Here is a 24340-nt window from a genome sequence, read left to right as displayed (position 1 = left end):
TGGGGAGTGGGGTGCCGGGGGGGCTGGTTCATTTCTCAAACGCGCTGCCCGCCCCTTTCCCCCGGGTCCCGACTCGCCCTGACTTCAAGGGTCACCCAGCGAGTGGGCCCACCCGGACTCCGGATCCGGTCGCTGCCGTTTATACCTGGGGAGGGGGGCGGGTGTGAAACTCGGACCCGGTGGCGTTTTGTTCCCACCGCGCTGGTAAGTGACGGGGCAGGAGGGGGTCAGCACTGCCCGCCCCCGAGATCTGGGGACGCTCTGATCCGGAGCCCAACTGTGGAAGCCATTGGGGGGGGGGTAGCTGAATTTACACCCTCCCCCGTGGAGGCTCAGGGAGAGGGTCCAGGAGGGCGCTCAGGGCTAGGAAGTGGGACTGGCAGAAGCACCAGGCACAATCTCCCTCTCCAACCCCACAGCCCCAGTCAGGCAGCGGGCGCCCAAGGACACAGCTGTCAGATCACCCTGGGGCGGGGGAGAGCCGAGGGGGCAGCCCGGGACTATGGATTTGCATCGCTCCCAGGTGGGTGGTGATTGGGCGGGGGTCACTCTGGATGTGGCCAGCGTCCCTCTAGGTGGAAGCTGCAGTTGAATCAGCCTGCAGGAGCCGGAGCAGGGCTTTTCCGAGAGCCCCAGGCCTGTCGAGGGGAGGGAGGGCCCACCAGTGAGGGCGCTAGCCCGGCCTGCGGGCGTCCTGGGTCCAGGTCCCCACTCTGCCACAGACTCCCTGCGTGGCCTTGGGGATGTGCCTCAGTTTCCCAGCTGTGCAATGGGGATGATCGCCATGTCCTGCTGGGACGGGGTGTGTGTGTGTGTGTGAGGCTAAATACATTAGAGTTTGTGAGATGCCCAGATACTAGGGTAACAGGGCCAGCTATGTACCTAAGATTGGGAGCCTGAGGGTGAGAGGCGTGGCCTTTGCTGAGTGCTCCCTGGACAGGCAGTGGGGGTGGGGGCTCTCTGCCCCTCACAGGCCCAGGATACAGCGGTGGGATATGCTGTTACAGGTCCCACTCGGATGATGCAGCGTAGAGCTCCTGGGGCCAAGCTGAGGAGGGAAGTGCCCAGGCTGCAGGTTGGGTGTGGGCAGGGATGGGGTAAAGCTCCTCTCTGCCCTCCCCTGATCCTGGCACAGCTGGTCCCTCGCTCCAGTGATTTGGAGCAGCCTGGGAGCTGCTCTAATCTATGCTGGCTGCACACAGCTGAGATCAGCAGCATCCCAGTCATGCCCCGTTACTGTTGCTATGCCAACAGCAGGGAGGGGGAGTGGCAGAGGAGCCCCGATAGCCGTTCTGCGCCACCCTTACCCTGGGCAGTCTCCTGAGCTGGTTAAGATGGCTGGAGAGTGGTGAGATTCTACCAGCCACGGAGGGGGTTAAATGACCAGCCGACATGGGAGGATCCAGCCCTGGGAGCATAGATCCCACCCTGCTAAAGTGCCTAGGATGGCAGGAGCCTCCCACAGCACAGTGAAGCGAGGTCTATTGTTGTCACTGCCCAGGTAGTTACATCGTCAGTCCCTAAAGCACCCCAGATTCTTTTCTCAAACAATAGAGCACAGAGGCAGCCGTGGGGAGGCACTGGCGTGGGGGTCTATTCCCCGCTGCTCTTGGGCAAGTGACTTCTCTCTGCCTCAGTTTTTCCCAGCTGTGAAATGGGGACAATGGCACATTTTTTCATAGCACTGCAATGCCTAGAGTCCCTAACTGAGATCAGAGCTGCATCGTGCCAGGCACTGCACAGAGTGAGACGTGGTTCCTCCCCCAAAGGGCTTGTAGCTGAAAGAGACAAAGGCATAGTGAAAGGAAGGGGCCCCATTTAACACATGGGAAACTGAGGCACCGAGCAATCATGTGACTCTCCCAAAGTCACACAGGGAGTCCATATCAGAGCTGGGAACTGTACGCTTAACCACAAGCCTATCCTTCTTTACTAAGTGCCCTGAGGGCAACAGTTGTAAAGACCAAAGTATTATATGGTTCAGAAATTTCTCAGGCAGTTCCCTGTGCCCACATGGCTGCTTCCTAATGGGTAATTAGGAAGAATGACTCCCTGAACTGTAGGTCCTGGTCCAAAGCTCCTTGAAATCCACAGAGAGTCTGTGGGGTAGCCCCATGGGGTCAGGCTTTCCAAGGCTCAGCTCCCACAAGGATCCCCCAGCACTCAGCATGCCGAGCACCTTGGACGATCTCCCCTCCATGCTGAACTTTCCTTCATAACAAATTGTCGCACTTTGACTCCCCAGTGGGCACCTCTGCCATTGTCCTTTAATTACCCAGGAGACTTTGTCCCTTCTAAGCCAACTCAGCCTGTACTGGGCAGAAAAAGTCCCCCAACTCCCTGAGGTCAAAGGACGGGATGGCTTTGTAGGCTAGCAGCAGGCTATGCTCTGGCAGTCAGGTCTGAGGGGGACACCTCAGGATTGGGGCCTGGATTTGTAGCTCAGAGTCCCCCTGCTAAGGTTGGCTCATCCTGCCTCCTTTCCTAGCTAGATCAACTGGCTAATCCCAGGCACGCTACTAAAGGCCGTTTCCAGTAGGCCATCAGCACCCGCACTATCGTCTGCTGCTCAGTCTTATTATTAATAATCCCAGCACGTGCTTCACAGTCCTAACCCTGAGTGCTCCCCGCCTGTCACTCTCAAATCGTGGACTGCTACATCATCCCAGGAGGGGCGGTGGCACTAAAACACCAGAGAGGGGAAGACGTCACAGGGGGAGTCAATGACAGAATCAGGAATAGAACCCAGGCGTTCTGATTCCCGGGGCACTGATCTGGAGCTAGTGAAATTCACCAGGTGGTTGCTTTGCATCTCCCCAGTAGCTAGCCTATGACTGCTACTAGCTGGTAGAGTTGCTCCTTTAGCTCAAGCAATAAGGAGCAATGAAGCTGGGGTGGCATTTTCAGAAGTGCCCAGCGATGGCCCAGCTCTGCTCCATTAAATTAATAGTAAAACTCCCACTTACTGCCGAGAGAGCAGCATGAAGCCAGTGCTGTGTGCTTTTGAAATTCCCCCCTCCCCATTACAGCTAAAGGTCCTGGTTCTAATCTCCCCAAGGACGTATAAAGAGGGTCCTTACTTGAGGGTTTATGTCTTTCTCTGTGCCCAAATTGTCAATTTCCCTGGTGCACTGGCAGCTGTCTCATCCCCCTCCCATGGGGCTGGGTCCTGCACTGCCTCTGTGTAGAGTACAGAGAAGGGTTTTGCTACTCGAATGTACTGTAAGATCTTATCATCTCTCTCGTCATTGGTTCAGAGCCCACCGTGGGTAACATCGCCAGCTGCGTCTCTGGCAGACGCTGCTTCCCAGCCGCCAACCCCCAGAAAAAGACACATGGGGTTGAATAATATTGATACAACACAGCAAACCTCAGACATACCTTGGGAAAGCCCCGTCATGGGGCTAGAGCTGGGCTGTGGGGCATGAGTCATGGGGATGGGTGTGAGATCAGTCACCAGCACATTTCATGAGGCCCAAATTGATTGAGTTCTTTATTTTGTGAGATTTGGGGATGCTCAACCTTTTTCCCATGGAACCCTGTGAAAATCGTGACAGCATGTTTGTGCTCAAAAATTCATGCTCACAAGTAAGGGTGTGCGGGTTTGGGTATGTTTGTGTGTGCGTGTGTATGTTTTGGGTGTGTATATACACATCTTGTGTGTGTTTGTGCTTTTGTTTGAGTATGTGCATGCCTGAGTGCTGTGTGTGTGTTTATTGTGTGTGCATTTTGTCTGACTTTGCATGTGTCTGTATATTTTTGGTTGTGTATGTTTTGCTCATATTTGCTCATGTGTGTGTTTTGGTTTTGTGTGGTATGTATGGTGTGTCTGTGATTGTGTGTGTGTTGTATGTCAGTGTATGTGTGTGTGTGTATACCCCAGCGGTAGCAAGTTCTACTGCATTTAGCACAGGGTTGCATAGTTTACCAGTGGGAAAACTGAGGCACAGAATGGTAGTGGCTGGTAGCACATGAGACCTGACTCTGGCCCTGACATACTTGCCCCAGGCCAAGAGCCGGTGAGTGTCCGAGCCAGGAGCAGGACCCAGCGCAGTGCTCTGGGCTGCCTCACTGCTGGAGGCGCCATCTATTGGATGAAGGGCTATGACTATACTGGGACACAGACCCTGACACTGTGGGGTGCAGACCTGTGGGAATTGCAGGTCCCAGCACCTCAGTCAGGTCTCATGTGCTACCACCCACTACCACTCTGTGCCTCCGTTTTCCCACTGGTAAAATATGCAACCCTGTGCTAAATGCAGTAGAACTTGCTACCGCTAGGGTATACACACACACACGCATACACTGACAGCACCTCACAGGGCCACCCCCTAAAAGATCCCGTTGCCCCAGGGCTTTGCAGATGGGTTTCCTGCTCAGACTTTTCTTTCCTGCCCCACCACACCCGTTTCAACTGGAGAAGTTACCCCTCAACTTTTCCCTGCCGGATATCCAGCTTGCAGGCAGCATGGCTGTGTGCTGTTCTGCAGCTTCCGCGGCACTCCCCAAAGGTGGCTGCATGTCACTGTTGGGCAAATTGTTCTAGCGGATACCCAGTGTCTAAACCAGCTCTCGGGGGGGTGGGGGTGTCTAATGGAGGCTGCACTTTGCAAAGTTCTGCCGGCTTTGTCAGGATGGGAGCTGCTTTAGAAATGTTACCAGGTGTTATTTAGGCTGGGCCAGTAGCATTTTTTTGCACTGGAATTGGTTGCATGTAATCAATGCCCGGTGGCAGAAGCAGCCCAAGGACTAAGCGAGGGTGCTAAGTAATGGGCAGGGGGACAAATGCTGAGGCAGCGGCACGGCGCCTGGGTGCTTTTGTAGCATAAGAAGCACAAACAGCCCCGTTATCTTCAGAGGCAAAGTCAATATTTATTACCAAGGCCCCGGGCCAAGCTTCCCCAGCCGTCTCAGCTGGACTCTCCTCGTTATGAAAAGCACGGAATGAACGTTAGAGGCTATGTCCCGGAGCTGAGTTCACTGCACGGCCGAGCGCTCCGGGGCACCTGTGGTCATCCCCTTTCCCCTCCCAGCAGGGGGTGCTGCTGGAAATCAGGTGCCTCGGCAGAGGTCAGGATGGAGAGCCCAGGCCAGGCGTAGTGAGGGGATCAGGGGCTCAGGATTGAGGGGAACCGGCAGAGCTCTGTGTAGGTGGAGCTTAGGGATAAGATTGATTGAGGGGCACCAGCAAAGCTGTTGGTGGGAACCCAAGACTGGAACAGCAGAGGTTCTGCAAACCTGGATTTAGGAGCATGAGCAGAGCAGGAGTGGGGGGTCAGGACAGGTATAGCCGGGGTGCTGGAGGTCAGTACCATGAGGCACCCACAGTATTCCCCAGCTCTAGCCAGCAATACGAGTCCTTTGTTGTCACGAGTGTATAAAGATTTCCCGGTGCTTGAGTCTGGAGGATTTGATTGACATTTGCTTCTTGACGGCTTCCCCATCACTAACTCGCCCACGCTGTGCCCAGCGCAGACCGGACCTGGGGGAGCCATGTCTCGAATGCTAGATGTCAGGGGGCAGAGGGGCTTCTGGCCCTCCAGCGAGGCTTATGGGTCTGTACTTCACTGTCATCTGAAGAGACCGGGAGGGGCGGCTGGATCACTGTGTCGCACCAGAGAGTGGGGACCTGGAGGGTGGCTGGTGGGGTGTTCCATGGAGCCCTGCATGGGAGCGGAGGAGCCAGTCCCCCAGCTCTAGTAGTTTTTGTAGCCTGCACCGTGGCAGCTCTCCCCCAGCAGGGTACTTGGAGACTAGACAGGTGTCCCACCCCCTGCCCTGCCCCTCTGCATGGTGGGATCTTGCAGCTCCCTGCAGCTCAGAGAGGGAGGGGAGACGTTTCCCGGTAGAACCCCAGGCAGTTCGAAGGTTGGGTTCGCGTCTGTCTCCGAAGCCCTTTGGCCTGGAAAGGGGGTTGGAAATGGCACAAGGTTCCTGCTGAGATGGGGCAACTTCTCCAGGGTGAGGCCAGGGGGCATCAAGGCCAAGTGAGAATTGACTGAAAATAGAAAGGGGTTGGGATCTGGGCCAAAGCTGCAGCTGGCTCTGAGTCCATCCGAACAGCCGCCTCCTCACAGAGCAGTTAGGGATATTCTGCAGGGAGACTTGAATGACCTTGTGAATTGGAGTAACAGAAATAGGATGAAATTTAATAATGAAAAGATGACTAACAACAATTTTAGTTACAAGCTGGGGACGCATCGGTTGGAAGTAACGGAGGAGGAGAAAGACCTCGGGGTCCTGGTAGACCGCAGGATGACTATGAGTCGACAATGTGACGTGGCAGTGAAAAAAGCCAATGCAGTCTTGGGATGCATTAGGCGAGGTATATCTAGTGGGGATAAGGAGGTGCTGCTTCCATTGTACAAGGCACTGGTGAGACCTCATTTGGAGTACTGTGTGCAGTTCTGGTCTCCCATGTTTAAAAAAGATGAACTCAAACTGGAACGGGTACAGAGAAGGGCCACTAGGATGATCAGAGGAATGGAAAACCTGTCGTATGAAAGGAGACTCGGGGAGCTCGGGTTGTTTAGCCTGACCAAACGAAGGCTGAGGGGGGATATGATTGCTCTCTTTAACTATATCAGAGGAATAAATACCAGGGAGGGAGAGGAATTATTTCAGCTCAGTACTAATGTGGACACGAGAATGAATGGATATAAACTGGCCGAGGGGAAGTTTAGGCTTGAAATTAGACGAAGTTTTCTGACCGTCAGAGGGGTGAAATATTGGAACAGCCTTCCGAGGGAAATGGTGGGGGCGACGGACCTGTCTGGTTTTAAGATTAAGCTAGATAAGTTTATGGAGGGAATGGTCTAATGGGATAACATGATTTTAGTCAAAGGAACAACGTGCCATTGCTGGTAAATAGTATAATGGCCAATGAGGGTCTGGCTGGAGAATCTTGCCTACGTGCTCGGGGTCTTACTGATCGCCATATTTGGGGTCGGGAAGGAATTTTCCTCCAGGGTAGATTGGCAGAGGCCCTGGAGGTTTTTCGCCTTCCTCCGCAGCATGGGGCAGGGATCGCTAGCTGGAGGATTCTCTGCTAATTGAAGTCTCTAAACCACAGGATTTGGGGACTTCAACAGCAGAGTCAAGGGAAAGGGTTGGGACGGCTTTGTGGCCTGCATCATGTGGGAGGTCAGACTAGATGATCATAATGGTCCCTTCTGACCTTAAAGTTTGTGAGTCTATGAGTTAGCTGCAGCCTGGAGCCCTGTTGCCATCCTTGAGGCAGCAGCTTCTCTCATCGCTGCCCCAAGAGGATAAAGACTCTACTACTGCTGCCTCAGGGAGCCCTCCATTAGCTCAAGCAGTAGAGGCCTGGGCTTTTGGAGATGAGGAACCAGGGTTCTAACCCTAGGTCCTATTGTTTGTTACAGTGCAGATGGGGGCGCTGAGCCAGGCTTGCAAGGTGGCTCCAGGTGTGAGCTCTGGGTCCAGGCAAGGCTGAATTGGCTGCAGTCAGGTGGGAGATGTTAGCAGGGAGGGAAGTGGGGGTGCATCTGCTCAGCATGCACCTCTCCTGAGGGGAGCCCCCTCTCTGGAGATGGCCAGCGAGGAGCACCGCTGAGCAGAGAGGGTCTGGGAAGACAGACTCACAGCCAGCTAGTGGCCCCTGGCTGGTTGTGACCATGGCTCACTCCAACCATGCAGCCTCATGGTGCCGGCAATCTCGTCGCCTGGATCCTTGGCACAGGGCTGAGATCTCCAGGCCTCCCTCCTTGCAGAGAGGTTGTCATCCTCCCTTCTCCCCACCCCCTCCCGCCGCTGCTCCCAGCTCCCTGGGGCTGAAGGGAGTCCTGCCGCAGCTCGATGAGGCACTCAGCCAGGTGAGGAGAGACAGGGAGGGTGCCTGAGCTGTCATTTGGGGGGGGGGGGGAATGGGAGGGCTCTGGACCTGGATGCGCAGCTGATAACCCCCTCCCCCATGTAGCCCAGCTACTCGGGTTTGCCCCCCGTCCCCGAGTCTTCAGCTTCCTCCACCCAGGCATATGAAGAGTTTCAGTGAGGCTCACGGGACCCCGGAAAGATCCCTCCAGCTGTGGCCTTGTTAGCTCTCCAGCTAAGCAGCCTTGTCACTGTGTGGAGGGGAGACGGCTGGCAAAACTCAGGAACTGCAGGAATTGGGGCTGGTGATACAGTAGGAGGCACCCTCCCCTCTGAGTCCCTGCTGATCCCAGTGCAGTGAGAGGGGCCATTGTGCTACAGGCAGCAGGGGAGGGATGCTGTGTAGGAAAATGGGGGGATCAGTGTGTTGCAGGGAGCAAGTGTGGGGGTTGTTAAGCAGCAGTTCAGAGGGACCCAAACATCACCACTGTGTTACTGTAGTCCACGAAAGCTTATGCTCTAATAAATTTGTTAGTCTCTAAGGTGCCACAAGTACTCCTGTTCTTCTTTTTTCACTGTGTTACTGACCTCTGCAGTCATTAAAACGGAAAGGTCTTAATTCCCCCCACCTTGCACCCAGTGTGGCTAGTGGACAGAGCTCTAGATGGACCCTCTGGAGATATTTACTTTATTCCTGGCTCTGTCACTGGCTTGCTCAGTGACCTTGGACAAGCCACTTGGCCTCTCTGTGACTCAGTTTCCCCATCTGTAAAATGAGGATAACGATACTGCCCTCTTCTGTAAAGTGCCTTGTAACTACTGGTGAAAAGCGCGATGTAAGAATGAGGTGTCCACTGTTCGCTCTGGATGTTGTTTGGTTGATTTGCTGCAGGTCACTCAGCTCCGGGCCTAGTCAGTTTCACGGTTCTCTTTCTGGTCAGTTTCACATCCTGGTTCTATGGCACAGGGCCCAGAGATGCTGTGCTGTGGGTCTCACATGTCTGTTTGTGCTGAGCTAAATCCTGACGTTTTTATCCAGTTCTGATACAGGGTTTGTTTGTTTGTTTGCTTGTTTGTTTTTAAAATCCCTGTAGCTGAACAGGAGTTTTGCCTGTGAAGTGACTAAAACTGGATCCCCAAAATCTAGCTCATTAAAGCTCACGCCCTCCCCCGTTTACAATATCTACATTTTGGGTCCAGTCCTAGTGGACACACGCCACGGCAGCTTCAGTCAGTGGTTTACGTGCTCTCTAATGACTGAAAGTCAGCTGCGCCTCACGGCTCTTCCATGCGCTCAGTGCAATGAGCTTGTAGGTCTCAGTTCAGTCCCCAGAGCTCGGTGATGGGAGGCGCCATGCATTGGAGCCTGTTTACATCAGCGTTGCATTTTGATCCGTATCCACATCCCAGAAGATGCTGTGATAAATGACCCCCTCTTCTGAGCTCTGCGGGGGGGTGCTCCAGGAAGCAGGACTCCAGGGGCCCTGGAGATGCTCTCCCAGTCCGAGAGGAGATCAGCCTTGCCCCAGCCCTGCTGTCTCTGACCTGTGGAGAGAGGGCTCCAGTCTCACTCCCTTCAGAAGTGAGCTGGGGTAACTGGGTAAATGACGTGTGCCTCTGCTCTGCAGACAGCGCTAGGGGATTCTAAGCTGGAACCCCACCCCCTGCTAGTCTGCTTGCTGAACAATGCCAGCTCTGCTGCAGTGCCGGCTACCCCATGGTGAGCTCCCCAGTACGTTAGCCAGCACAGCCATGGGCGCTGGGGAGGGGCAGGTGGGGACTGCCACTGGCTTCTTCCCTCCTGTCAAGGCTCTGTGCAGCATCAGCTCTGCTAATGTCTCTGCCCTGCTCACTCCTCCCTCCACCCCAGAGCACCCTGCGCAGCAGGATGAGTGCTAGCACCCTCCGTTGCACAGAGGGAAGGGGGAAACTGAGGCACGGGGACTTTGCCCAAGGCCAGGCAGCCAATCGGTGGCAGAGCCTGGGGCCCTCACCACTGAGCCATGCTGGCAGCCCATAGCACAGGAGGGGTGGCACAGGGCAATTGTGGGGGAAGCTCAGGGAAGGGAGCTGGCAGGAAGCCAGGCCCATGGAAGGGGAGCGGGAGCCAGTTGGGGCTCTGAGGGGCTGTATTTTGGGTGGGGGATAGAAGGCAAGATCAGAAGTTAGGAGGGATTTAGCGGGCTATGGGGAGTTGGGGACACCATGGAGACAATCAGGAATTGGGGGTGGACCTGGAAGGGTGATTATGTGGAGTTGGGGTCACTGGGGGCAAGCAGGGGTTGGGGGTAGGTCTGGGGTTGAGGGGAGTTGGGGGGCACCAGGGGAGCAATCAGGAGTTGGGGGCAGGCCTGGGGGGGTTTGAGAGGAATTGGGGGTCGCTGGTGGGGCAGTCAGGAGGTGGGGTGGGGTCTGGGGGGTTGGGGGGGGGGGGGGGGGCTGTCAGGGTTGGGTCTGGGATTGAGGGAAGTTGGGGGGCACTAGGGGATCAATCAGGAGTTGAGGGCAGGCTTGGGGAGTTAAGGGGTCACCAGGGAGATAATCAAGAGTTGATCGAAGAGCTGGGACACCGTAGTGGGGGGTAGAGGGAGCACTGGAGGTGGATCTGTAAGTCCTCGGCGCTGTAAGGGTTAAGTGTCCTTACTGTGAAAGGTGGGGGTGCATCTGTTTATCCCCAGTGTCCTGCTTGCTTCCTCAGACTCTAAGGAGCTTGGCCGGGGCAGCTAGTCTCCAGGGTGCTAAGATGGCGAAGGAGAACTCTGGCTTCTCCACCATCCCCGAGACTCTGGTGAGTGAGGCGAAGCCCCCGCTCTGCTCCCGCCCGTCCAAAGCCTCAGCGCGGCTCCGCAGGGAGAACGAGCGGGAGAAGGCTGAGAAGAAGAAAAGGCGCCAGCGGTACGTGGAGAAGGGTGGCAAGTGCAACGTGCAGCACGGCAACGTGCGGGAGACCTACCGCTACCTCACGGACATCTTCACCACCCTGGTGGACCTCAAGTGGCGCTTCAGCCTGTTGGTCTTTACCCTGGCCTACGCCATCACCTGGCTCTTCTTCGGCCTCATCTGGTGGTTCATTGCCTATTGCCGTGGCGACCTGGACCACCTGGAGGACCACACCTGGACGCCCTGTGTCAACAACCTCAATGGGTTCGTCTCGGCCTTCCTCTTCTCCATCGAGACGGAGACCACCATTGGCTACGGTCACCGAGTCATTACAGACAAGTGTCCCGAGGGCATCATCCTCCTGCTGCTTCAGGCCATCCTGGGCTCCATGGTCAATGCCTTCATGGTGGGCTGCATGTTCGTCAAGATCTCCCAGCCCAACAAGCGGGCTGAGACCCTCGTCTTCTCCTCCCACGCCGTGGTTTCACTGCGCGATGACCGCCTGTGCCTCATGTTCCGGGTCGGGGACCTGCGCAGCTCCCACATTGTGGAGGCCTCCATCCGGGCCAAGCTGATCAAGTCCAAGCAGACCCACGAGGGGGAGTTTATCCCCCTCAACCAGACGGACATCAACGTGGGCTTCGAGACGGGCGACGACCGCCTCTTCCTGGTCTCGCCCCTCATCATCAGCCACGAGATCAATGAGCACAGCCCCTTCTGGGAGGTCTCCAAGGAGCAGCTGGCGAAGGACGAGTTTGAGATTGTTGTCATTTTGGAAGGGATGGTGGAGGCCACAGGTAAGATGTTGTGCCTGGGGTCCCCCAGGATCATACTGGACCAGGATGGGTTTTGGGCCTAACCTAGGCTAATGCTGGTTTGGGGACAGGGTTTACCTTGAATCTGCCCCAGTCTTGCTCTGGATCTAGTCCAGATTTGGGTCTAAGCCAGACTCTCACTAGTTCTTGTTCAGTTTTGAGACCATGTTTAGACTGAGTCCCTTCCAGTCTCACACTAACTCCAGGCCAGGTTTTGGGCCTGTTCACACTTTCCCAGCCCAGTTTAGGGACAAGGTTCAGAGTGATTTCTTCATAGGCGTAGGCTGGATCCAGACCAGGTTTTGGGCAGCATTTAACCTGGGAGGTGACCATGTGGCTGCTCCACTTTCACCCAGAATACCTCACTTACAGGGTCGGGGGGTGTCCTTTATTCCCAACAGGAATCCAGCCCAAGACTTTTCTCCAGGCTGGGCTCACCTGGGATTCTACCTCAGGACTGCTCAGCCCACACTCTAGGTGCTCCCTCCCCAGACACCCTGCTCCTACTTGTCTTGAATCTGGGTGGGCAGTGCCTCCTAGCCTCAGTGAGTTGAGAAAGCTCGCTTGCCATTCCCTGGCTGGATCCACAGCAGCAGTGTGCCAACCTGTTATATTCCTCCCCATGCAGTCTGGTTTCCTCCCCCCATGTGTAGCCTCTTTGCGATCCAACTCCAAAGAAGCTTGTTGTTGTCTGATGCTCTACCATCTCTGTCAGCCTCATTCCTGATCTCCCCTGGAGCTCACCTCCTGCCTCATTCCTGGTCACATCTCATCCATATAGCAATGGCAGCAACAGAGCCATTTAAAGGATAACAACCTACTACTCCTGACAGCTAATGGAATTATTCCTTTAGCTCAAGAGATAGAGAGAGGTCTGTCCTGCAGTGCTAAAAGTGGGATCCAGGCCACTGGTACAAAACCCTCTGATAAGCTATGGAGGTAGAGGTAAAATGCTTACACAGATCATGGGTACACGGCACTGGCTCAGGGCTATGTGATCTGGGTTCAATTCTGGCTCTGCCATTTACTCCCTGTGATTTTTGGGTTGGTCACTTCCTCTCACTGGGCATCAGGTTCCCCAGCTGTAAAATGGGAATTTACGCTGTTTACATTGTGAGCTCTTTCAGGCAGGGACTGTGTATCTCTGTATGTCTGTGCAGCGCCTGGCACAATGGGGCCCCACTCTCAGGTAGGGACTATGCAACGCCTGGTACAATGGGGCCCCGATCTCAGTCTGGGGTCCTGATCTTGGTTATGGTCTGTAGGCGCTACCTTTATCCAAACAATAATATATTGGATGCACGTTAGTTAATTAAAAATGAAAAAGAAAAAAAAGGGCAGCTGGAAGAAATAGGAACCCTAAGAGAAGATCATTAAATAAACAGTAATTCCTGTTTTATTCAATCAATAGGGAATGAATCACCATTACTTTGAAGAGGTTAAAAAATTCTCCTTTATTCTGAAGCGTCGTGTCGAGCACAGGCAATAAACCATCATGCAATTGACATAAGCTGGTGGCGGGAATGCATCATTTATTCCCCGTTAATGACCTGGAGCCTTTATGTAAATGAAATCTGTGCCGCTCAGGGTGCTGAGGCTTTCTGCCCTGCTTTCAGTGCTCGCTGTACTCTTCGTTGTTACGCACCGATTCCACGGGCTGCTGATCGATTTAATCAAACAGGACGTGCTCTGTAGTGAAGAGGGCGCTTTGTGTGGCAGTGGCTGTGTGGTTAAGGCACTGGGCAGGGGCTCAGGGGATCTGGATTCAATTTCTGGGGCTACCACAGTCTCCCTGTGTGACCCTTAAAGACACATGGGTCTTAGTTTTCAGCTGTGACTAACGGCTTTGAGTCTGAGCCCCCCAAACTGAAAATCCAGCTCCCGTCATGAATTCAGACTCCTCCCCCTCCAGATCACTTGTCCCTTTCAAAAATGTAAGCCCTGACCCTTCTGCACCTCAGTTTCCCCATTTGTTACACTGTGGGTATTATTATTTATAGTAGGGTAGTGCCTAGAAGCCCACTAAGATCACGGCACCATCATGCCGGATGCTGCACAGACGCATAGTGAGAGGCAGTCCCTGCCCCCGAACAGTTCCCGGTTGAGACTAGACAGGCAAAGGGTGGGAAAAGAACCCAAGGCACCAAGAGTGGATATGACTTGCCCAAGGTCACTCAGCAGGTCAGTGGCAGAGATGGGACTCTGTTCACTAGACCTCACTACCCTTTAAAGCTGGGCTAATAATGCTGCTCCCCCATGGGTGATGTGAGGTTACATTCATTGAGGCTTGTGAGGCACTCAGGGTCTGCCATGATGGGGCCAGATAAGCAGCGGCAGATAGCCGGGCAGCGCCGCAACCTTCCCTTTGGCAGGGCCATAGCGACAGTAGCCCCTGGGCACTCAGTGAAGTTCAGTGACGGGGCGTTCTGGGAGAGATACAGAGCGGGCACAGGTTTTATTCTAGCTGTCTGTTGGCGCAATCTAGTATCCGGAGCAAGTATTACAGCAGCCAGCACCTTGTGCCCAGCCATCTGCCCACAGACCACGAGGCCTTCGCAGAACACAGTTTGAGATTTGCTGGGCTTCGCATTTCGATAGGGGGTTGTACGTTCAAAGCACTTTTTGGACATTCGTTAACCCTCCCAGAACTGCTATGAAGCAGGTAGCGAATTGTGATTTGCATTGTAGTGGCAAATCGACGCACCAAAGGAAGTCAGGGCCCCATTGTGCTGGGCACTATACAGACCCTGACTGAGATCAGGGCTCCCATTGCCCCAGCAATTGCACAGACCCCAGCTGGGCCTGGCCGTTCAGAGCCCCGGCACCTCTGGGCCTGGTGGTTCAGAACCTGGCACCTCTGGGCCTGGTGGTTCAGAGCCCCGGCACCTCTGGGCCTGGCCGTTCAGAGCCCCGGCACCTCTGGGCCTGGCCGTTCAGAACCTGGCACCTCTGGGCCTGGCCGTTCAGAGCCCCGGCACCTCTGGGCCTGGCCGTTCAGAACCTGGCACCTCTGGGCCTGGCCGTTCAGAGCCCCGGCACCTCTGAGCCTGGCAGTTCAGAACCTGGCACCTCTGTCAGTTATAAAAGTAAAAAAATTGCTTGAGACAAGCACCTAATTGCTTGAGCCCCGCGGCTCTTTCATTACAAATTAAGCACTGGATACAGTCCCTGTCAGGAAATGCTCACAATCTGATTAGACAAGGCAGACACAGTGAGGTAATAGTCTCACCAGGATACTGGTGTGGAAACTGAGGCATGGTGAGGACAAGGGATTTGCCCAAAGTGACACAGTGAGTCAGCAGGACTAGAATCCAGGTCTCTAAACTCTAACCCAGAGACCATGCCCTAGCCATCTAAACATTGCAGTAAGCAACCAAAATGGCAGGCAGTGTGTTCTAGCGGATAGAGCACTGGACAACGACTCAGGAGCCCCGGGAACTCTCTCGGCTTCTGTCACTGGCCCGCTGGGTGACTTTGGGCAGCTCACGTCACCACTCTGCCTCAGTTTGCCCAGCTGTGAAAGGGGGATAAGGATCCTGACCTGCTCTGAAAGCTACTGAGGAGAAGCGCTAGAGAGGTGCACTAGGTCTCATTATAATAGTGTCAAATCCCAGGCTTTCTGTGGAAATTTCCCGGTGTCACTTCGGCTCAGAGGGGAGACGAAGCGATGGCTTCAGCAGCAGCCCAGCCTGGCTGTCATGCTCTGGGCAGCACAGAGATGATTAAGGACAGGATCCTGCCTCCTGGGGATTCATTGAAAAAATTCTCCCTGGGGCTCCATCTTCCCGGGGCTCACGGCCTTCCTGTTCCTTCTCTCTCCCTCGTCCCTTGCTCCTGGACATGGGAACAGCAGCTTTTCTTTTTAAACCTTTTCCTCTCCCCGCCATGGGGAGTTATGTAACCCTTCCTTTAAGTGCAATGTTCGTCACCACGGCAACCCAGGGCCATGTCACCAGTGGCGAATTCTGCCTGTTGGCTGGCTCTGAGCGGGTGTAGGAGCAGGTCAATAGCAGATGCACCCCCTGGGAGAGAGCTACGTGCTTCCCCCGTGGGAGGATTGACTTGGGGATCAGCCCCCCGTCTTCTCCAGCCCTGTGATCCTTCTGGCAAGGCCACAGCTGCAGCAGGCCTCTTATGGAACAAAGGCGGTGGGCTGTGAGAGAAGCAGTGTGGGTGAGTGGGTAGGCCACTGCCTTGCCCTGGGAATCAGGAGACCCGAGCTATGCCACACACCTGCCGTGTGACACCTGGGCCTCGCAGTCCCCTCCCGTCCTGTGTCTATCTTGTCTATTTGCAATGTCTTCAGGGCAGGGACTGCCTCTTGGTAGGTGGACGTACAGCACCTAGCGGACCAGGGGGCCAGTATTGGATGTTACAGTGACATTACATCATCATCCTAATGATCCTACAAAACTGTTCCTGAAGTTTCTGCTCAAAACAGGTTGCATCATAACCCCGCATTTACAGATGGGGAAACTGAGGCACAGAGCAGGGAAGGGGCTTGTGCAAGGTCACACAGTACAGAGCTAGGAGCAGAACCCAGATCTTCAGAGTCCCAGGTCTCTGCTCCGTCCTATGGGCTATGCTGCCTCTGTGCCTGCTGACATGGGGGCACAATGAAACTGAGGGTTGTCTTTGTGGTGCACTCCAGCCAGATGAAAGAGCTGTGTATGCCCATGCAGACGCCTATGACTGTCAAATGGCATCGTTCTGCAGCCTTTAAACAACTGCTCCCGCCCCAGAGTGAGGGTGTTATTTGCTATGGAGCAAGGGGGCGGTTGCTCCCCCAAACTTGGTTCTCCCCCCGACTTTTCATAGGTCTGTCTATTCCATTATCTCTTCCACTCCCCACCCTGACTTTGCCAGATACAATATAGTCACATATCATCTTCCATATGCTGACACAACATGGCCCCACCCCTGAAATGATGCCCCTGCCTCAGAGGTGGTTGCATTTTGCTGGCGGGTGAAGTGACTATTGCATATGTACAGGATTTGAATTTCACACGCGGGCGCATGATTCGCCAGCTGGGCACTCCAGTTATTATTGCTAATGGTTATCAAATGAGGGGGGAAGTGCAGTCAGACACGCGGCGGCTGGATCCTTTCTGAACACTCCATTCCCAGGAATTATCCGTCTCTCTGGCCAGGCTCTGATCTGCCCTTTGAAAGCAAACCGGCAGCCTGTATTTTGATCCTTCCCAGTGGGCAGTGTCTGCAGGCAAAGGGCATCCTCTGCGCCAAACAGAAGAGGTTCCAGATACAATGGTGACGAGTGCATTGGAAACACCAGCTAGGCTGGGGCCGTGGTTGCAGAAGCGAGCTGTAAACAAAGGGGTGCATGGCACATTTGCACCAGGAGGTGGCACTGGTCCTTCACTGATGCTCCATGATGAGCTATGATGCCCTCTCCCTATGTGCCCTGTAACCAGTGTAAGGGGGGGGTGGGCAGGGGGTTGTTCCTGGGATTGGATTGTACTGGCAGTGCCCCAGCAGGGTGGGCATGAAACCCATAAACCATGTCGTGTCACGGATTCTCTGGCCCTAATTTTGGAAGCTGATCATCTTTTCTTTCCACATACCCCTTCCTCCTCCCTCCTCTGCCCCATCTCAGGGCACTAGCACCGTGGGAATTTCACCTCCTTACATCTTGTCTGGACCCCAGCAAGCTCTTCTGTGGATCCCGACAGAGCCTGCGCTCTGTCTTCTGAGAGGGTGGGCCTGGTTCCCTCTCCGAGGGATTTCAGCATTAATTAGGATCCATGTATCTTTTATCCAGGCTGAGGCTTAATGCTTCGATTGATCGCGATAATACAAAGCTAATCCCTCTGGATGGCTGGAGTGAATGCGAGTGTAAGAGGAATGGATGGCAGCGCCGGGCCATGCCAACTAGCTGACTACATGATGTGCACACTGCAACATAACCTCCAGCTCCAAACAGCCCCCCTCCCCATTCTCCTCTTTCACTATCACCCTCTCATTTACTCTCTTCTCTCACGTATTTTTCGCTCCTTTTGATCAATTTCACTTTCTCTCCCATTCTGCTTTCAGAGTCTTTCACAATTGTTTCTCTTTTCTCTCACTAGTTCTCTTTCTATTCTATCACCTCTGCTGCTCACAATTCAAGAAGGATGTTGATATATTGGAGAGGGTTCAGAGAAGAGCCAAGAGGATGATTGAGGGATTAGAAAACCTGCCTTGTGGTCATAGGCTGTAGGAGTTCAATCTATTCATCTTAACAAATAGAAGGTTAAGGGGTGACTTGATCACTGTCTATAAGTACCTACATGAGGAATAAACATTTGATAATGGGCTCTTCAGTCCAGCAGACAAAGGTATAACAAGATGTAATGGCTGGAAGCGGAAGCTAGATAAATTCAGACAGGAAATAAGGTGCACATTTTTAGCAGTGAGGGTAATTACCCATTGGAACAATGTACCAAGGGCTGTGGGGGATTCTCCATCACTGGCAATTTCTAAATCAAGACTGGATATTTTTGTAATAGATTTACTCTAGTTCTACTAGGAATTAATTCAGGGAAGTTCTATAGCCTGAGTTATACAGCAGGTCAAACTAGTTCCCTTCTGGGCTTAGAATCTATGATTCTACCAATCTTTTCTCTCGTCCCAAAGGTTTTATTACAAATCCAAACCCAGTCCCAGGTTCCCCACAAACCTGTTGGGGGGTTGTCTACACAGGAAAACATTATCAATCATACCACTATCATTGTACCTGGACAGTTAAAAACCCCTATAGTTATACCGGTGTAACTCGCCATGTGGACACAAAGTACTCAAGAGTGGTTGTTGTTTGGTTTATCTTTAACCCCCTTCCCAAGTGACATATGCTAAACCAAAAAAGACCCTCTTATACTGAGATAAGTGTCCATATGAAGGTTATACTGATATAACTATACCCATTTAAATTCACCCCTTGGGGTACGTCCAGACTACCCGCCGAATCGGCGGGTAGTAATCGATCTATCGGGGATCGCTATATCATGTCTCGTCTAGACGCGATATAGTGATCTCTGAACGTGCTCCCCGTTGATTCTGGAACTCCACCAGGGCGAGCGGCGGTAGCAGAGTCGACGGGGGAGCCGCGGCCGTCGATCTCGCGCGTGAGGACGGGAGGTAAATCGAAATAAGATTCGTCGACTTCAGCGACGCTATTCCTGTAGCTGAAGTTGCGTATCTTACATCGACCCCCCCGCCCCCCAGTGTAGACCAGCCCTTAGTTTTTCTCCCTGGAGGCAAGTCCCTCTACAGGAGAGGTTATAGCTCAAGTAAATTTCTATTTCTATTTCTAAATTGATTGTCAATTAACTCAAGATAATTAACATATTTGCACAGGCTGGTCTGGACTCTCCCCAAGTGCTTGTTCCAGGACACAGATGTTTGTGATGAGTCCTAGAACCAGGCAACCTAAGTCCTGCTCTCGGAGTGGGGCTGAAATGCAGCAGGGCCTCGCTGTTTGGGTTCTATTCTATTCTCTCCTACTTCTTATCCCACCTACATCATTACTGTATCTAGAGATTGGACTTTTAAAGGTATTTAGGTGCCTAAGATGCAGATAGGAGCCCAATCCCCTGAGGGTGGGCACATTATATTGATATAACTGTGCTTATCCCGGTGTAGCTATTCCCACACGAGTAGGTGAAAATGCTATACCAGTAAAATAATTAATACCTAGCATTTATATAGCACTTTTCATCTTTAGATCATAAAGCACCTTTATACCACTCTAAGTCCAGGTCATAAAATCATAAAATATTAGTTTTGGAAGAGACCTCAGGAGGTCATCAAGTCCAACCCCTGCTCAAAGCAGGACCAACCCCAACTAAATCATCTCAGCCAGGGCTTTGTCAAGCCGGGCCTTAAAAACCTCTAAGGATGGAGAGTCCACTACCTCCCTAGGTAACCCATTCCAGTGCTTCACCACCCTCCTAGTGAAATAGTGTTTCCTAATATTCAACGTAGATCTCTCCCACTGCAACTTGAGACCATTTCTCCTTGTTCTGTCATCTGCCACCACTGAGAACAGCCGAGCTCCATCCTCTTTGGAACCCCCCTTCAGGTAGTTGATGGCTGCTATCAAATCCCCCCCTCACTCTTCTCTTCTGCAGACTAAATAAACCCAGTTCCCTCAGCCTCTCCTCATAATTCATGTGCCCCAGCCCCCTGATTATTTTTGTTGCCCTCCGCTGGGCTCTCTCCAATTTGTCCACATCCTTTCTGTAATGGGGGTCCCAAAACTAGACCCAATACTCCAGATGTGGCCTCACTAGTGCTAAATAGAAGGGAATAATCACTTCCCTCGATCTGCTGGCAATGCTCCTACTAATGCAGCCCAATATGCCGTTAGCCTTCTTGGCAACAAGGGCACACTGTTGACTCATATCCAGCTTCTCGTCCACTATAATCCCCAGGTCCTTTTCTGCAGAACTGCAGCTTAGCCAGTCGGTCCCCAGCCTGTAGCGGTGCATGGGATTCTTCCAACCTAAGTGCAGGACTCTGCACTTGTCCTTGCTGAACCTTATCAAATTTCTTTTGGCCCAATCCTCCAATTTGTCAAAGTCACTCTGGACCCTATCCCTACTCTCCAGCATATCTACCTCTCCCCCCAGCTTAGTGTCATCCACGAACTTGCTGAGGGTGCAATCCATCCCATCATCTGGATCATTAATGAAGATATTGAACAAAACCGGCCCCAGGACAGACCCCTGGGGCACTCCACTTGATACCAGCTGCCAACTAGACATCGAGCCGTTGATCACTACCCGTTAAGCCCGACGATCTAGCCAACTTTCTATCCACCTTATAGTTCATTCGTCCAATCCATACTTTTTTAACTTGCTGGCAAGAATACTGTGGGAGGCCCTATCAAAAGCTTTGCTAAAGTCAAGATATACCATGTCCACGTCCCCATATCCACAGAGCCAGTTATCTCATCATAGAAGGCAATCAGGTTGGTCAGGCATGACTTGTCCTTGGTGAATCTATGTTGACTGTTCCTGATCACCTTCCTCTCCTCCAAGTGCTTCAAAATGGATTACTTGAGGACCTACTCCATGATTTTTTCAGGGACTGAGGTGAGGCTGTCTGTAGTTCCCTGGATTCTCCTTCTTCCCTTTTTAAAAGATGGGCACTATATTTGCCTTTTTCCAGTTGTTCGGGGCCCTCTCCCGATCACCACAAGCTTTCAAAGATAGTGGCCAATGGCTCTGCAATCACATCAGCCAACTCCCTCGGCACCCTCGGATGCATTAGATTTGGACCCATGGACTTGTGCACGTCCAGCTTTTCTAAATAGTCCTTAACCTGTTCTTTCACTACTGAGGGCTGCTCACCTCTCCCCATACTGTGCTGCCCAGTGCAGCAGTCTGGGAGCTGGCCTTGTCTGTGAAGACCGAGGCAAAAAAAAGCATTGACTACTTCAGCTTTTCCACATCACCTGTCACTAGGTTGCCTCCCCCATTCAGTAAGGGTCCCACACTTTCCCTGACCTTCTTCTTGTTGCTAACATACCTGTAGAAACCCTTCTTGTTACCCTTCACATCCCTTGCTAGCGGCAACTCCAATTGTGCTTTGGCCTTCCTGATCACACCCCTGCATGCTCGAGCAATGTTTTATACTCCTCCCTAATCATCTGTCCAAGTTTCCACTTTTTGTAAGCTTCCTTTTTGTGTTTAAGCTCACTGAAGATTTCTCTGTTAAGCCAAGCTGGTCGCCTGCCATATTTACTATCCTTTCTGCACATCAAGATGGTTTGTTCCTGCGACCTCAATAAGGCTTCTTTAAAATACAGCCAGCTCTCCTGGACTCCTTTCCCCCTCAGATTAGCCTCCCAGGGGATCCTGCCTATCAGTTCCCTGAGGGAGTCAAAGTCTGCTTTTCTGAAGTCCAGGGTCCATATTCTGCTGCTCTCCTTTCTTCCTTTTATCAGGATCCTGAACTCGACCATCTCATGGTCTCTGCTGCCCAGGTTGCCACCCACTTCTACTTCCCCTACTAATTCTTCCCTGTTTGTGAGCAGCAGGTCAAGAGGAGCACAGCCCCTAGTTGATTCCTCCAGCACTTGCACCAGGAAGTTGTCCCCAACACTCTCCAAAAACTTCCTGGATTGTCTGTGCACTGCTGTATTGCTCTCCCAGCAGACGCCAGGGTGATTGAAGTCCCCCATGAGAATCAGGGCCTATGATCTGTAAACTTCTGTTAGTTGTCTGAAGAAAGCCTCGTCTACCTCATCCCCCTGGTCTGGTGGTCTATAGCGGACGTCCACCACGACATCACCCTTGTGTAACCCATCTAAGTTGGCAGCAACAAGGGCCGGGTTCTGTATCTAGGGGTTCCGTTTCAATAACAAAATGCAAAACCGGCTCGAGCCCCCACCCAGTGACCTGGGACAATTACATACCACCCCCTGGGCGCTTCTAAGAGGCAATACTTCCCCTCTCGCAAGCACGGAGTCTGAGTGTAACAGAAAATGTTTAATAACATGAGGTAAACAACATCAGCATTAAATTGGAAAAACACCACAAACAGGCTTCATGAGCAAAAAACCCACCCCAGCAAATTGGGCTGTGTCCTTTCCCTTTGGTTCTTGAAACCAGCAACCCAAGAATCACCAAAGTCCCAAAAGTCCAACAACCCCAAAGTCTCTTGGGTCCAGCAACACAAGGATCGCCAAAGTCCCAAAAGTCCAACAACCCCCCAAAGTCTCTGTCCCTGGTCAGTGCAGTCCCAGAGTTCAAGCCGGGGGGAGGGGAGGGGGCACACAGGGTGTTAAGGGGCACCTTACGTGATCCGAGGCCGACCGGCTGCCTCTCCGTGGGGTTGCGCCGCAGCCTTCTCCACAAGCCACTCCACTCCACCAGCTGTCCCATGAGCTGCTCCCGCCGTCCACGAACTGCTCTGGCAGCTGCTCCGCTCAGCTCTGCTCCACTTCAGCCATTCCTTGGGCTGCTCCCACAAGGCTCCACCCTGCTCACCGTCCCGTGAGGCTCCACTCTGCTAGCAGCTCCGCCAGCCTCTTAGCAATATAGCTTCAGGCTCCCCCACTAGTTAACACAGTCTCAGTGATCTCAGCTCTCAATAACTTTAGCTCTTTTGTGATGTCAGCTCTTAGTAGGGGAGCCCCAGTGCTAGTGCACCACTGGCCCAAAGTGAATTCAGCTCAGCAGCCTGTAAATAGACTCCTAATGGAATCAAAGTTAGCTCTGACATTCAACAGTGGAGAGAGGAAGTAGTGCAATTGGTGTTTCAAACCCTCAAAAACAGCCCATACCATTAGATATAAATACCTATTCACATCCTCTCTCTATTCACTGGGTTCTGTAACCTATGCCCCTTGTCAAGCAAGTGCTACTTAGGTAATGGTGAAGGACTCACTCAGTCCTTCTGTCATACAACAGTTCCACTGGCCTTGATTCACAGAATCAGGGTAACAAAACTTTATTCTTCCTACCCCAATAACAGAGAAACTGGGGATCCCACACCAGCCAAAGTAACCACTTTGAGTTGCTGTTGTTTCATGCCAGGCGAGTGGGTGTGCCTATGCAAACCAGATCAGCCCCTGGAGTTCTTTTCCACCCTCGCCATAATTCACCACCAGATGTCAGGGTAGAGCTCATCCTGACTCTGCTTACATCTGTTACTCTCGCCTCTAAACTTAACCCAAAAACTCTCAACAGGCTTTTCTCCAGTTTCATACTGAAGCTCTGAGCAATCATACAGACTTCACACTACAGACTTTTGCCAGCACTGGATTCCTAACCGGCAAAGCTGTGTTGGCAGAAGTCTGTAGCGTAGCTGCCGCTAGACCAGCAAAACTGAACTTTTACTGCTGTAGCTTGTTCTTCGGGATAGTTACCTCCACACCAGAAGCATGTTGTGGGTGTAGTATACTGGTGTTCCTATACCAGTACAGCACTCCTAGTGTAGCCACAGCCTAACTATTGGGGTAAAAGAATCACACACCCCCAACCAACGTTTTTATACCAAGACAAAAACTGGGTAACCCAGGCCTGAGAGTTTATCTGTGTTTCATTAGCAATGAGTGAAGCTGGATGCAGGCGCATGTGAACACGTGGAAATGTATTAAATCCTGTGTACTGTTGTATCCATGTGGCTGAGTTGCTTTCAGCCAGACTCTACCAGCGCCCTGTTCCCCTGGTGTCCCTTCAACAATAACCCCTTCAAGGAACATGGGCTCTCTGATTCCATGCCCATGAAAATTAACCCAGAATAAGGTCGAGTGTGAATTTAAAATGGATTAACTATTCCAGATCGACTCCATGTGTGAACGAGGCTACGTCTTCACTGCCAAAACTGGTGTGTTCTTTCAGCGAGATAACTAACCTACTGACATATGTAATTAGCTCTCACTGTGAAACCCTAGTGGAGACAAGGTTCTGTAGCTTTTACTGCAATATAGCTAGGTAGGGTTGACATTATAGGCTCCCCCAGCCAGGTGTGACCTCCTTCAACTATGGCAAAAACTCCAGCCTGATTTCCCAGCAAGAGAGCTACAGCAATGGAAAAACTCTCCTTTTACTGCAGTGAAGACAAAGCCAGAGTTCACTGATTGCCAATCAACATGTGCTAACTAAGCCAGTTGTAAACAGCAATGGGGGCACTTCCCACCTCCTGGCCCTTGTTCACCCCAGGATTGTCACCTCCTTGTCTCTTGGCCCAGCAGCCAGCATGTATTCTCCGAGGCTGCCCTGACCTCTGCTGGCCCCCTATGGCAAAGACAGCACCCGAAGGAACATTCCTTAGGTGCAGCACTCAGTGCAACTCCAAGGGAACTG

General features: G+C 52.6%; 1 protein-coding gene across 1 annotated transcript in view; it reads left to right on the top strand.

Moving 5' to 3' along the window:
- The window catches only part of KCNJ9 (potassium inwardly rectifying channel subfamily J member 9), a 28552-nt gene that overhangs the window by 372 nt on the left and 3840 nt on the right, over window positions 1-24340 (top strand). Inside the window, exon 2 of the mRNA XM_034756898.1 lies at window positions 10532-11510. Within this exon, the coding sequence (XP_034612789.1) occupies window positions 10577-11510 (934 nt within the window). The 5' untranslated portion in view covers window positions 10532-10576. The remainder of the gene's footprint in view (window positions 1-10531; window positions 11511-24340) is intronic.

The sequence above is a fragment of the Trachemys scripta genome, chromosome 24 (genome assembly GCF_013100865.1).
Source record: "Trachemys scripta elegans isolate TJP31775 chromosome 24, CAS_Tse_1.0, whole genome shotgun sequence".
Classification (NCBI taxonomy): Eukaryota; Metazoa; Chordata; order Testudines; family Emydidae; genus Trachemys; species Trachemys scripta.
This window is presented reverse-complemented; position numbering and strand designations above follow the sequence as displayed.